We start from the raw sequence: 14,954 nt of genomic DNA on the forward strand, positions 1-14,954 counted from the left end.
GGGGGCCTGTAGAAGCAAGGGGATAGAGAAGCGAGGCTTGCCTGAAACACGAAATTTCTCTGGTAATACAAACACAGCATGGGGGGAAGGGAGGTTCTGACTTAGGCTGAGAAGGAATCATTGCCGACATTGAGTCAGAGACCCTCAGTACTGCCTGGCCTTCATGCCAAGATGCAGTTCTTGTCTCTAGCCTGGCGAGGCACCCCTGGGCGCAAGTCCTGAGGGAGCTGTGGAGATGGAGAATTGGGGGTCTCGGGTGCAGTTCCCTGAGCAGACAAGGGCCTACACAGGTGTGGGGGCAGAGGGATGCGTTCCCCGAGGAAGAAGCCATCATCTTCGGAGGACTCAGAACTGGGATTGGAGGGCGAACTGGAACAAGATCCTGAGTCTGACCCCGATCCTAATTTACGTGCATGGGGGCGATGCCGGCCAGAGTGGCGGCGGTGACGGTGGTGGCAGTGGCGTCCACGGCGATGTCGGCTGGGGACCCCGGGTGGGGGACTTCGTGGCCTCCTGCGCTGGGATGGGGGAGCACTCAGCGTCCGCCGTGGGCCTCCCTCAGACACCAGAGGATCACGGAAGCTGACCCGCGGGGTGCTCTGGCGACCAAAAGCACCATCTTCTGGGCACGGATCCACCTGGCTGGGGGACCCCGGCGGTGGCTCAGGGGCACTGCGGAGCCCCAGCTCGGGCATGGAGTGGCGGTGAGGAGCCCCTCGAAGAAAGCGGGTGGGTTCCTCGGGTCCTGCATCTGGGCAGAGTTGGAGAACATTCCCGTATTCAGCCCTTGCCGTGCCCGCTTGCGGGATGGCCTGTGGAAGGGCCTCCCACTGTTCCCTTCCCCAACCAGGGCTGGGGCGGTGGGAGCACAGGTGAGAGAGGGTCAATGAGATGGGAAGTCCAGGAAATAGGAAGTCAGGGCAGGATCTGGGGAAGCGGGAGCACGAAGACAGAGCAAGACCGAATAGGGGGATGTGGCCGAAGGGAGCACGGCATAGGCTGAAATTGACAAGAAATTGTTTTGTGGAAGGGGACGGAGCATCAGGGGTTTAGCGGAAAGGAGGAACTAACTGAAGCAGGGGCTGGCCCTGTACAGTCAAGGTTCCTGAAGGGGCATAGTTTGGCCTGACACTAGGCCTGGAATGTTTGGGGGCTGGGACCTGGAGGAGATGGGGGTGGAGGCTGGGAATGATGCCGGGGAGGGGCCAGGGTAAGGCAGGGAGGTTGGGGACAAGGCGTAGCTGGGCAAGGCTGCAGGGTGGCTCACCGGGGGCTGGGTTGGTACTGGTGCCTTTGGTGGCCGTCTCTGATGCCCCCTCCACGGCGGAGAAAGGGGCTGTGGAGGCTGCGAGTGGTGCGGAAACCGTGCTTGCGCTCCAGCTGCGGCGCCCGGTCCCGGGAACTGGGGGATCGAACCCCATACTGCAGGCACGGGAGCAGAAGATCAGCCCACGGCGTGGCAGGAAAGGGCGACCCAGGAGGGCTCGCCTGCAGCGACTACAGCAGAAGCAGCGGTCTGAGGCGTGCCAGTGTTGGCCTTCATAAGCCATCTGGCCCTGATCCAGACCTGTGGGATCCGGCAGGAGGAGGGAAATTGAGGCAGAGACCCCAACCATTCCCCTGTCGCTCTCAGTGGGGCCCTTCTAAGGAATTGGTTGAAAATCTGCAGCAGGGTACCCAGTGAACCCTCTCCCTTCACTTCTCCAACACAGGAAGGCACCCTGAGGTTTGCTACTCACCCCCACCCTTTCCTTACTCTCTGACTCTCCCCGAGCCTGGTAAATCTCTCTCCTTCCTCCTCCCTTTCTTCCCAAGGGTGAGCCCTCCCAAAGTGAGGGTGGATATGGTCAGGTTTGGTTAGACATGAAGAGGTGACTTAGGGGGAGGGGGCGGGGGAGATGGCTCAAAGGGCTGGGTCACATGCTTTGTGTGTGTGTGTGTGTAGGCTTGGGTCTGATCTCTGCGACTACATGGTCCCCAGAGCACTCCTCACGCAAGGTGTGGGTGTGGCCCAAAAAACAAAAGAAAAAAGAAGGTTTTTAGTAAAAGGCCTGGGCAGTACATAGAGCGTAAGACATGGCCTAAGTAACGAAGCAGGGGATTGTGGGGTCAGACCAATAGTACTATGGGTACGGCGCCTGCCTTGTACACAGCCAACCTGGATTCAATCCCTAGCACCCCATATGGCCCCCTGCACTACCAGAATTGATTTCGGAGTGTAGAGTCAGGAGTAACCCCTGAGAATCTCCAGTTGTGGCCCCCAAACAAATAAAAAGCAGTGGGGCTTCCAGGCCAGAGCATAACTTAAAAGGTAGGACTTATCCAGGCTAGTGGAGGACAGTCTGAGAAAATAGGGCACTGGCCAGAGTGATCCCCAGTATCCCGTACATTGAGGTCGCTCAAGTCATGCCAGGAGTGATCCCTGAGCCTGAAGTAAGCTCAGAGCTGCACCAGGTATGGCCCCCAAATGAGAAAACATAGTATGGCATGATGGATGCCTTTGCAGTGGGATTTGTCCAGGGTTGATGGTATCAGGCCAGACCGGAAGCCTTGTAGGAGCTACGGCCTGCATCACAGCAGGACTCCTGACGGAATGGAGCTGAGGCCTGGCTGCCCATCCCTGCCAAGCCCCTTTCCAGTCCTGTGTTCACCCACCGATGTGCTCCCCGCAGCCATCACAGTACTCCGCGTGGCGGGCCTCGTAGCAGGCACAGCAGTGTGGCCGGCTCTGCCGCATAACGTAGCGCTGCCCACCAAGCGACGCCTCACACTCGAAGCAGCAGAAGTGGCCCATGTGCCAGTGCCGGCCCTCAGCCTCTGTGCACTCGGGGGAGAAGATGATCTGTAGGGAATGAAGAACATCTGTGGCCACCAGAAGGGCCGGCTCCTGGCCCTCCCCACTCTAACTCTGCTCCCAGCTCCATCCACCCCCTCCCCCAACACACACACAGCAAAGGATACTAACCTCATCGCAGGCTTGGCAGCGGGGCCGCAGGCGTTCAGCATGGTGGCGCCCACAGTAGACCTTGCCGGCATGGTAGAAGTAGATAAGGTCCACCAGCAGCTCCTGGCATGTGGAACACACAAAGCACTGCGGGTGCCAGCAGGCTCCTAGGCCTGCGCGGCTGGCAAAGACTGCAATGTCTCCACCTCCAATCTGCTTTCCACACTGCAAAATAAGATGGGCACCATCACCAAGCTGGTCAAATGGTGAAGGGGTCACCAAAAACCCAAATAACGCCCCCAAACAAAAGCAAAACCCAGCAGGGCCAAAAAGATAGCACAGGAGGTAAGGTGCTTACCTTTTACGTGGCCTATTCTGGTTCGATTCACAGCGCCCCCTAGGGTCCCCTAAGCAGTTCTAGGAGCACAGAGTCAGGAAGGAATAGTCCCTAAGCAGTACTGGGTGAGCACCCCCCCCACCACCAAAATTAAATGTCACAGAGCTGGAGAGAAGAGATAGTATAGCAGGTAGGAGGATTCCCTTGCACGCAGATGATCCAGGTCCCCGGCACCCCATATGTCTCCTGAGACCCACCAGGAGTGACCCCTGAGCTCAGAGCCAGGATTTAGCCCTAAACATTGCTTGATGCGACCCAAAAACCAAAATAAGAACAACAACAAAAAATCACACTCAGGAGTTCCTCATAGTAGACCTTAGTGATTGGTCTTCCCTTCTGGGTAATTCTGAGCCTGACCACAGGGATTTGGGTGGGACAGATGGATGACCTGGGTCCTGAGAGTAAGCCCTGCTCCTATGTGTGGTGACCTTACAGGCAAGCCTTGTCCTTAGAGGTTTAGGGAAAGCCACAGAGAGAGCTCAAGCCATAAAGGGACTTTGGTGACAGCTCACAAGATGACAGCAGTATCAAAGGCCAGGTTCACCCACCATGTCGGCCTTGAAGACAAGTTCTACCCACCTACTTCATTAGAGACAGACCTTACCATGTGTGCTTCTATTTGAGGAGGGGACTCCCAGCACTGCTTAAGCCCAGTGGTGATTAAGGGACTTGGGGGTTGCATTCTGAAATGCTTTAGAAACCAGGAATAGAACTCATGACTACACATGTGCACAGTATTCTAAAGGACACATCCCAGGGCTAGGGAGAAAGGACAGCAGCTAGGGCTCTTGCCTTGTATGTGGCCAATCCAGGTTTAAAACCTGGCAGCTCATAGGGTTTCTCAGAGCCCTGCGGGAGTGATCCCTGAGCTCAGAGCCGGGAGTAAGCCCTAAGCACCACCAGTGTGATCTCCCCAAACAACAAAACAAAAGCTAAATAAAAGTAAACAGCACATCCCAACCACAAGAGAAGCAGAGGACCAAGACCCTGGTCCCTAGCCACTGTGCAGCGGGGCAAGCAGGCCAGGGATGAGCTTGCATCACTGTGAGATGGGAGGAACAGACCCCATCAGGACACTGGAGACCCACACTGGGGTTTAAAGTGGCTACCTTTGGGGATGGAGTGATAATACAGTGGGTAGGGCGTTTCGTTTGCCTTGCACACAGCCAGCCAACCCGGATTTGATTCCCAACATCTCATATAGTCCCCCAAGCTTGCCAGTAATTCCTGAGTGCAGAGCCAGGTGTGACCCCTGAGCATCGCTTGGTGTGACCCCTCAAAAAAAAAACCTCATCAACAACACTGTAAATCATATAGTACCTTAATAAAGATGAAAACTCATTAAAAAAATAAATACATAAAATGACCAGTTTCAGGGCCTGAGAAATAGTGGATAAGGTACTTGTCTTTGCATGCGGCCAGCCTGGGTTCAATCCTTGACACCACATAGGGTCCCTTGAGCCCCCCAGCCAGGAGTGATCCCTGCACACAAAACCAGAAGCCCTGAGCACAGTTGGGTGTGCCCCCTTCCAAAAAACAAACAAATAAAATAAAGAGGCCAGCCTCATCTTCCCAGAGTTGGCAGAGAGTCCGTGAAGCCTGAGACTTGGAGCAAAGATCCCACTTGCTCATCTGGGCCCTTTGTGGCTTACCTCCTCACAGATGGCCCCAGTGATGGTCACCGGGAAGATGCGCACCGTGCCTCGCCCCAAATTCTCCCGCTTCCGCTGCTGGCTAAAGGACCGAAGCTCTTTCTTCTCCTCCTCTTCCAGTGCAGTGCAGTACTGTGCCTGCAGGTGGGGGTGTGTGTGTGAAGGGCTTCCAGGTTCCTCCTTTGATGCCACCCAACCACCCTTTGTAAATTTCATCTGCTCTCACCAAGTTTCTGTCTAGGCCTTATGGAGTTGGTGCCTCCTGCTTACAGTTCTCACCTTGTGGGGCTGAAGAGCTAGCATAGTGGGTAAGATGCTTGCCATACACACGGCCAACCTTGGATTGGTCCTGGCACTACAAAGGGTCTCTTGAGCGTCACTGGGAGTGATCCCTGAGAGCAGAGCCAAGAGGAAGCCCTGAGCATAGCCAAGAGTGGGCTAAACCCTCATGCTCAAATTCTCACCCCTTAACTCCATGCAGTGCCAGGGATCAAACCCAGATTGGCCATATTCAAGGCAAGCATCCTATCTTCTGCTGTACTATCCGTCCGGTCCTGCTGTGTCCATATCTTTCCTGCTGCCCAGCAGTGGCCCAGGCTGTGCCCCAACCTGGCATTTCCTCTCTCTCCTTACCTCACTGTCATGCGGGGGCAGCTGGTGCAGCAGCTGCTTGATCCTGTATTTCTCCCCAGGACTGTTGACATAGGGGACCTTGTCCTCAGGAAGGCAGCTGAAAAACTGGTAGACCTGGGAGTGCACATGGAATGGAAGAAAGCTATTATTTACTTGTCTGTTTATATTTTTGGTTCTTCTGTCACACCTCATAGTGCACAGGGCTTACTTACCCTGGCTCTGTGCTCAGGGATCATTCCTGGCAGTGCTTGGGTGACCCTATATAGCACCAAGGATTGAAATGGGGCTGGTCATGCACAAGGCCTTAATCTCTGGACTATCTTACCCGCCCTGAGAAAGCGAATTTTTTTAAAAAAAAGGTTTTTTTTTTGGTTTTTGGGTCACACCCGGCAATGTACAGGGGTTACTCCTGGCTCTGCACTCAGGAGTTACCCCTGGCAGTGCTCAGGGGACCATATGGGATGCTGGGAATCGAACCCGGGTCGGCCGCGTGCAAGGCAAACGCCCTACCCACTGTGCTATTGCTCCAGCCCCAAGCGAATTTATTTAAAAAAAATTTTTTTTTGCTTTTTGGATCACACCCGGCGATGCACAGGGGTCACTCCTGGCTCTGCACTCAGGAATTACCCCTGGCGGTGCTCAGGGGACCATACGGGATACTGGGAATCGAACCCAGGTCGGCCTCGTGCAAGGCAAACACCCTATCCGCTGTGCTATCGCTCCAGTCCCAGAAAGCAAATTTAAATGAACGGAGGGATATGTTGGGATAGAGTGGAATAGAGGGGGGATCAGGTCCCTACTGCTCTGAGAATATTAAAATATTTCTACGGTCTGGACCATCTCACCCCTCCTCCTTTCAAACTGGACCATTTCTATCAGTTCTCAATCATACAACAAAGTTCCTCTGCGTTTACGGTTTTTTGTTTTCATTGAGATGGGCGTGGGCCACACCTGACAGTGTTCAGGAGCTATGTGTGACTTGATGCTTGTGGGCTCTTTTCTGGCAGTGCTCGGGGACCATGTAGTGCTGAGTACTGAACCTGGTACTTCAGTATGACAAGCACGAACTCCAGACCTCTAAGCCATCTCCCCAGCCCTCCCTATGTTGTTTATTTTGTTGGTGTTGGTGCTGGTAGTTTAGGGCTGTGCTCAGGGCTTACTCCTCGTTCTGAACTCAGGGATCACTCCTGGTGATGCTCTGGGGACCATATGGGGTGTCAGGGAGTGAACTAGAATCAACCGAGTGCAAGGCAAGCTCCTTAACTGTTATGTTATTCTCCTGCTCTCCTCTCCTAAGTTTTGTTTTTGTTTTGGGGACACACCCTGCAACACTCAAAGGTTACTTCTGGGTCTGCACTCCTGACAGTGCTCAGGGAACCATATAGGATGCCAAGGATTGAAACTGGGTCCACTGCATGCAAGACAAGCGCCTTACCCACCATACCATCTCTCTGGTCTCCCTACGTTTTTGGTTACTCCTGGCTCTGCACTCTGGGATCACTCCTGGTGGTACTCAGGGGACCATATGTGTTGCCAGGAATCAAGCCCACGTCAGCCACGTTGCAAGGCTGCCTTACCTGCTGTACTATTGCTCAGGCCCACTCCTCCCTGTGTTTTTTTTTTTGGTGAAGCAAGGTAGTGTTTTATTAAAGCTTATTTAAAAAGATGTGAGAGAAGAGAGAGACATATAACTTTAAGAGAGAACACAGGATTCTCTGAAGTGGAAATAGGCAAGCAAAGACCATAGAGACAAGCAAGAGAGACAGCGTTCAATGGAGAACACAGTCTTGAAAAGTAAGACTCCTCCCCTCCTCCCTATGTTCTGATGCAGCTTCTGTGTCTCTGCTACTCCACTCACGCCCTCCCCTTTACAGCAAGATCTTTCAAGTGCTGGGGGCACTTGTGTTTCTACTTCCTCCCTTTCAATTCTCTCTGGCCCCACTTCATTTGGGCTTTCCAGTCCCTTCAGTTCCCGCATTTCTCCAAACAGTTCTTGTGATAATGTATATTATAACATCTATATTGTTGCCATCATTGTTTGCTTCCCAAGACTTTAGCAGCACAGGACACATAAACCCTCCCTCTTCTGGAAGACAGAGTTTCTGGGGCTTTCAGGGTAAACCTCGACTTCCTGGCTCCCTACCTTTTCTTAAATTGCAGTGAGTGAGGAGGGGACACTTGGCAGTGCTCAAAAATCATTCCTAGCTGTGTTCAGAGGTCCATGTATGGTTTCGAGGACTGAACTGGGGACAGCAGCGTGCAACACGAGTAACCTGTTCTCTCACTCTGGCCCCTGCTTCCTATCTGACAGGCTGCATTTTTCCTTTGCCTCTTTTAGTTCTAAGCCCTAAACATGTGAGGGTCCTCAGTTCCAGTCCTTGGGCTTCTTACCTCTGTCTGCATGCACTCCCTTGGGACTTGCATCCAACCTCAGAGTTATAAATAGCATCATCTTCTGTCTAAAGCTTCACAAATGCGTACCTCCAGCCTGGTAACCTCTCCCTTGAGTTTCAGACAACTTGGCAGCTTAGCTATGTAATAGGCATCTCAAATTCTACAAGGCCAAACCCAAACATATGCTCTTATAATTCCAACTTGCAATGCCTAGTCTTCTTGCTATTTTTCTTATTTGTTTGTTTGGCGACTACACCAAAAACAATTTTTTTTTTATGTTCAGGGGTCACTCCTGGCTCTGCACTTAGGAATCACACCTGGTGGGGTTTGGGGGACCATAGAGGATGCCAAGGATCAAACGGGTTGGCCATATGCAAGGCAAACACCCCACCTCAGTACGATCTCTCCAGCCCCATTTTATCAGTTAAACCAGCCATCCTTAGGTTCATCTCTAACTCATCTCTATCTCATATAGAGGAGTTAATCATCTCAATTCTACCCTCAAAACAGATCCCAAGTCCAGGGTCAGGGATGTAGTTCTGCAGTTATGGGCATGCCTTGCAGGGATGAGGCCGTGGGTTTGGCTCCCTAGCATAATAATCAATAAACGAACAAACCATATACAGAATCTGCACACTGCACACTGCTTCTACCACCGGTGTGAGCCTTCCCTTCCCTAGCCCCCTACTCCTTCACACTGTCTGCAGTACCCTCAGCTCTTTGCTCATAAGCCTCTTGTAGCCTCTTCCTTGTGCCCAAGAGGAAGTCAAAGTCCTTTCCATGGCCTTGCCACTCCTCTGATCTCACCTCCAACCACTCTGTGCTGGCTGTCCTTGTCAGCTCTGTTCTTCATGCAGGCCAAGTGCACACCTGCTCAGGGCCTTTGTGTCTATTCCCTTTGCTTGGATTTACCTGCATTGTCTACCTGGCCCACTTCACATGTTTGGGTTTTTTTGGGGGGTGGGTCACACCTGGTGGTGCTCAGAGGTAATTCCTGGCTCTGGTCTCAGGAATTACTCTGGTGGTACTTGGGATACCATATGGGGTGTTGGAGGTTGAACCCAGGTTGGCCTTGTAGAAGGCAAATGCCCTACTGCTGTACTATCTCTCCCGTCCCCCACTTCACGTCTTGAGGAAGCGTCAAGTTCTCACAGATATTTAGCTGGATGCCCAGTTTACAACTCTTCACATCTTCCACCCCTGTCCCCTGTGTTTACAGTCCCTGCATCCTTTGCCATGTCTTTTTTTTTTTTGCTTTTAGGGTCACACCTGGCGATGCACAGGGGTTATTCCTGGCTCTGCACTCAGGAATTACCCCTGGTGGTGCTCAGGGGACTGTATGGGATGCTGGGGATTGAACCCGGGTTGGCTGCGTGCAAGGCAAACGCCCTACCCGCTGTGCTATCTCTCCAGCCCCTCCTTTGCCATTTCTACCTCCCAGGTTTGTTTACTGGTCATGTCTCCCTTTGGTAAGTTAATCTCCTTGACAGTTGAATATTCTATTTCTGTGTAGTGTGTTCACAGCCGTGTCTCAGTGCCGAGAACAGGGTCTGCTATTCGGTGTTGCTCTGTGACTCACTGCCAAAAGAACCAATGAACGGAGAAGTGGTGAATGAGGGGCTGAATGGAGACCTGAACAGAATTGCAGTGGGAGGGAACAAGCCCCAAGGAACTGGCTTAAATGAGGTCTAGAATTCCTTATGGGCTATGAGGAGCTTACCACCAGTAGATCACAAGGATATGTACCATCTGGCCACACACCTTTAGCATTGTTCCAGACATGGGTCTCTACTTGCATAAATGTGCCAGTGTGTTTTTGTGTGTACGTATGTGTGTATACCCATAGGAGAACAGTGGGTCGAGTGCTTGTCTGGTATATGGTTGACTCGGGTTTGGTTCCCAGTGCCCCACTGGGTTACTAAAGGCATACCATGAGTGATCCCTGAGCACATTCAAGTGTGCTCCAGAAACAAACAAAAAGTCATCCCTGAGTACAGATCCAGAATTAAGTCCTGAGCATTATTAGGTGTGCCCCCAAAGCAGACTACAAATAAAATAATGGATGGTGGGAATGGAGAGATAAAACAGCAGGTAGGGCACTTGCTTTGCATGCAACCAACCCATGTTCAATCTTCAGCATCCCATACGGTCACCCAAGGCCACCAGGAGTGATCCCTGAGAATAAAGCCAGGAGCAAGGCTAAGCACCATTGGGTGTGGCCCCAAACCAAATAAAACTAAACAATAAAGGTGGATGGTGGGGCTGGAGAGATAGCACAGTGGGTCAGGCGCTTGCCTTGCATGCGGCCGACCTAGGTTTGATCCCTGGCATCTCACATGGTCCCCTAAGCCTGCCAGGAGTGATCCCTGAGCATTGTCAGGCGTGGCCCCAAACCCAAAACAGTAGATACATAAATAAATACATAAAAGATAGACGGTGGCCTCTGATCACCTGCTCAGGCTTGAGACCTGGAGGCACCCAGGCATACTCCTCAGACGCACAGCCTGAGTCATCATCAGAGATGGAGTGGCGCTGGAAGTCCGAGATGAGACGACACATGATGCGTTCGAGGTCCACAGGCACTGTCCTCACGGCATGTTCCTCCCTCGGGCATTTGCAGTGCTGGCAGATCTTTCTGAGGGGGCCAGAGAGTCAATTAGTAAGGGTTAACCCTACCCTCTTGTAACCCAAGAAAAACCAACTGAGGGGCAGGAAGGCTATAACTCCCAGAGGGCCCTCAGCCAGGCCAGGATGCTGAGTACAAGAGTGGGGCTGGGGACCGGATTGGGGCTGTAGGGTCTTAAGTCCACTGCCATTGCCACCCCCCCACCACCACCGACACCTTCTTTCAATTCTGGGATTCGGCTCAGACTTCCCGAAGCCAGCTGGAGTTGAAATAGGGCTCCAAGTCTAAAATTGGGAGTTCTGTATCTTACAACTTCCCTTTAGAACTGGCTCTAGACCTGGGCCAGAGGGACAGGACAGCAGGTAGGATGTTTGCCTTGCCTGCATCCAATCGGGATCAGAATTCCATCCCTGGCAATCCACATGGTCCCCCGAGCACCATCAGGAGTGCAGAGCTAGGAGCAAGCCCTGAGCATCACCAGATGTGGGCCCAAAACAGACAAAGAAATGACTCTGGACTTTGTGGGGTAATTTTCCCTAGAGGGAAGCTCCAGGCTCTAGTGGGACTCAGAAATTGGGGGCGGTGGGGCTGGAGTGATAGCCCAGTGGGTAGGGTGTTTGCCTTGCACGCAGCCGACCTGGGTTCGATTCGCAGCATCCCATATGGTCACCCGAGCACTGTCAGGATAATTCCTGAGTGCAGAGTCAGGAGTAACCCCTGTGCATCGCCGGGTATAACCCAAAAAGCAAAAAAAAGAAAAAAATGGGGGTGGAGGGGAGGGTCCCTAGGTCTGAGGGTAAGTCTCTTGTCTGTCAATGTCTATGAGAGGCTAAGACTTGGAGTCTAGAACGGGAATTTGTGCCTCTCCGGGCTGTCAGTACACACGGCTGGAGGCAGTGCTCAGAGCCTGGAGGCTGGGGCTCCTACACTTCCGAAGGACCCTTCTGGGGTGGGGCTTGCGGCTGTCTGGTGGGCGGGACCCTCCTCGGGAACCGAACAATAAGGAATGAGTCACACCAGAGCTGAGGAGAGGGCGGGCTGGTGATCTGAGCTTTTCCCAACTGAGCTCCCACGGTGGGTGGGAACAAACCCAGAGGCCTGACCTGATTCTCCGGGGGGTTCCCCCGAGGGCGGCGCTTACCCAGGTAAGACCTCAGCCTGGTCACCTACCTCCAGCCGTGAAGCAGGAAGCCAGGGCATTGATCTCGACAGGAGTTGCAGGGTTGGCCCCGGTCTGGGTCCTCAGCTTCTGGAGGCTGTGGTGGGCGGGGCCAGATGCGGGACAGGGTGTGGCGCGGGGAGGGGGGCGGGGGCGGGAGGGAGAAATCAACGCCCTCTCCACTCCGACGCCAGCCATGTACCACAGGCTGCGGCCTGTCCCACCCGGGCAACGCTGGGCAGGCTGGGACAAGGCCTAGAGCGCGCGGGAGGGGGACACAATCCAGGTAGAGGCGGGGCAGCTGACGCCACCTTTCTATATACTCCCTTTTCCAGGAATTCTCCTCCCAGGCCAGCTTAGGACTCCCACCAGCCTCTGCCTCATCCAGGTCCCCAACCTGTCCCCGAAACTCAGTCGCCTCCACTGGGCCTCATTGCAGTCCCTTGTCACACATGGTGACGAAAGTTTGCTTCCACAGTCAGGGAGTCTGAGACCTCCCATTCTTACTGGGGATTCCCCACTGCCCCTCTATGCAGAGGCTCACCCAAATCCCGCCATTACCCTCTCAGACCCATGCAACTGTGTCTTCTAGGGATCTCAGTAGTTCCTGATCCTTCCAGAAACCCAGTTCACTCTTCTTTGAGATCTATGTAGCCCTACATCTTAGGACTAAACAAGAAACCCAGACCCCCCACCTGGAAAAGCCTTGGGGGGACTCCCAGCGGTGCTTGGAGGGTGGGTGGGGCCCAGGAGGGTGCACAGGAACCCAGCTCTTTGAGTTATCTGTTATCTGCCCTTACCTACAAAACCCTTCCAAACGAGAAGACCCTCCTACCCAGGTGACCAAAACCCCCGCGACTAGGGGCTTGAGCAACAGTACAGCGGGTAGGGCGCTTGCTCGACTTGCACGCGGCCAGCCCGGGTTCAATCCCCGGCACCATAGATGGTCCTCTGATCCCTGAGCGCAGAACCAGGAGTAAGCTCTGATCACCGCCGGGTATGCCCCACAAAAAAAGCTCCCCAGCTGTGGTGGAAGCCCTTCTCCTCCAAAATCTCGACCTCAGTACTGTAGTACCCCAAGAACGTGTGCATTCATTCCTCAGTCTACCTTCTGACAAGGTGGAGGGGAAGTCCCTTTTCTAGGGGCCCAAGAGCTCAGTATTTTGACCCTCAACCCCAAACTCCACCATAACTCACACAACCGGGGGGGGCGGGGGGAGGCGCTGGGGTGCTGATGCAGGCGTGTGGAGAGACGATTCGGGGTCCTGGCCACATCTCTACGTTGCTAATGCATCCGCACGCTCCCAGCAGCAGCCCCAGCCCTTCTGGTCGAGGGAGCTTGGGGAAACGGATTTCCAGCCTCTCGGAGGGGCGCATGCTCACTCTCCCCTGTCCCCTCTCCTGGGCTTCAGTTTCCACCCCGTCCCCCCACCCCTGCCCTGAAGTCCCGCTCACCGTGCGCCCAGAGCGACGCCTCCGGGAGCCCCGCGCGAACATGGCGCGGCAGGACGGGGTCGAGCCGCGCCGGGTCAGGCGGACGGGATCCTCACGGCCGGCAGGTCATCGCGCGTCCGGCCGGTGGGGGAGCTGGGTTCCGTAAACCCGACACCGGCGTGGGAGGAGCGCAGCCCGCGGGGCCCGCCCCCCCTCGGCCCCCGTCCGCCGGCCGGCCGCGAGGGGAGGGGCACCCCGCGGTGGAGCACGCGGCCCGAGCGCCCCGCAGCTGCGGAGCCGCCCACCGCACCTCCCCGCCCCCGCCCGTCTCAAGGGGTCCCGTGGCCTCTCCCGGAGCCTCGGAGCGTGAGACCTTGGTCGTGGAGGAAGGGGATCTCGGGAGCAGCGAGTACGAGGTGGTGTGCTAGGTGTTTGTGGGGACGGGAATCGAACTCCGGACCTGACACATGCCAGGCTGGCGATCTATCGGGAAGCTACATCCCCAGTCTTAGGGTATTTGCTGTTCCCCGCCCCCCCGGGGTGTGGGCGCACATCCATCGGTGCTCGGGGCTTACTCTTGGCTCTGTGCGGAGTATCTCTCTTGGCAGGGCCGAGTGACCATAGGGGATGTCAGGGATCCAACCTCTGTTGATCGAACCTGGGTGCTGGGCAAGTGCCTTACCCGCTGCACTATCGCCCCAGCCCTCGCTAGGATATTTATTTGTATGGACACTTCAGGTCGCCTTCTCTTGCACGGTTATTTGGTGGCTTGGTGGGGGTTAATTAAGGCCCACCTTGACTTCCTCCACACTGATATCCTGATGAACTCTGTGAGGAGGGTCTCCAAACTCATCGCAGGCCCAGTTGGGCTGCTCTTTCACCTTCATCAGAGAGCTAGACCTGACCACCGTTCCCCGACCCCATCCCTCTCAGAACCACGATTAGTTGAGATTTCTGGAGAGGACATCACGGGCCAGGTTCTAAGTCACAGATTCCTGCCTGCCTCCCCGTTCCTTTCGCATTCGGCCCCGCTGTCCTTTTCAGTCCTGAAGATCTGAAATCCGTTTCCCTGCTCCCAGTTTTCTCCTCCTCCCCCTGCCCCCCTCCCCCCAACTCGGGAGCTCAGTCCCAGAGCGGCGAGTCGGCCGTGTGCTCTCAGGCTTAGCTGTGCCTGGGGGGTTGGGTGGATGGGGGTTCCCACCCGTCATCAGAACCCCGGCGCCCGCCCGGCGGGGTCTCTAATTAGGCGCTGGCGGCCGGTCGTCAGACGAGTCTTTCATCGTAGGCGCCCCGGCCCTCGCCCCCCTCCACCCCGTGACGTAGGTTCTTGCCACTTCCCGCCCCTCCAGGGCTTGGGAGTTGCCAAGCGAAGGGTGAAAGGGCTGAGATGAATGAACGCCCTCAAAGCTGGTCTTCTGGTTCTCCTGTTGAGGGAGAAGCAAGAAATGAAACAGAAGGCACTGAAGAGTTCCAGGAGAGGGGGTAGAGGGAAGGCTCCCTGTACAGTCCGCGGGTCTTATTCGGATTCCTTGGGGATCTGAGGAGGGTAGGAGTGGCCCACAAGGGCTAGGAAGGCCCATGGGTAAGGGAGCAGAATTAGAACCGAATCCTAAAAAGAGGCATTCACTGTGACGATTGGGCAGGGCTGAGAGGAGTGTGATCTGGAATGATCCACAGGGGAAGCTCCCAGCAGCTGCCTCACTCAGCATAATATT

The 14,954-nt window shown here is 54.7% G+C and overlaps 1 protein-coding gene across 1 annotated transcript; it reads right to left on the minus strand.

Moving 5' to 3' along the window:
- Positions 1–37: 37 nt before the first annotated feature.
- PRICKLE3 (prickle planar cell polarity protein 3) lies at positions 38–13,396 on the minus strand. Its single transcript, XM_004606448.2, has 9 exons — positions 13,261–13,396; positions 11,817–11,902; positions 10,472–10,655; positions 5,627–5,740; positions 4,994–5,131; positions 2,966–3,169; positions 2,656–2,842; positions 1,268–1,567; positions 38–751 (listed from the first exon to the last, which is right to left on the minus strand). Exons 1-9 carry the CDS (start codon positions 13,300–13,302, stop codon positions 162–164), a joined length of 1,845 nt encoding a protein of 614 aa, XP_004606505.2. The 5' UTR covers positions 13,303–13,396; the 3' UTR covers positions 38–161.
- Positions 13,397–14,954: the final 1,558 nt, after the last annotated feature.

The sequence above is a fragment of the Sorex araneus genome, chromosome X (assembly GCF_027595985.1).
Source record: "Sorex araneus isolate mSorAra2 chromosome X, mSorAra2.pri, whole genome shotgun sequence".
Lineage (NCBI taxonomy): Eukaryota > Metazoa > Chordata > Mammalia > Eulipotyphla > Soricidae > Sorex > Sorex araneus.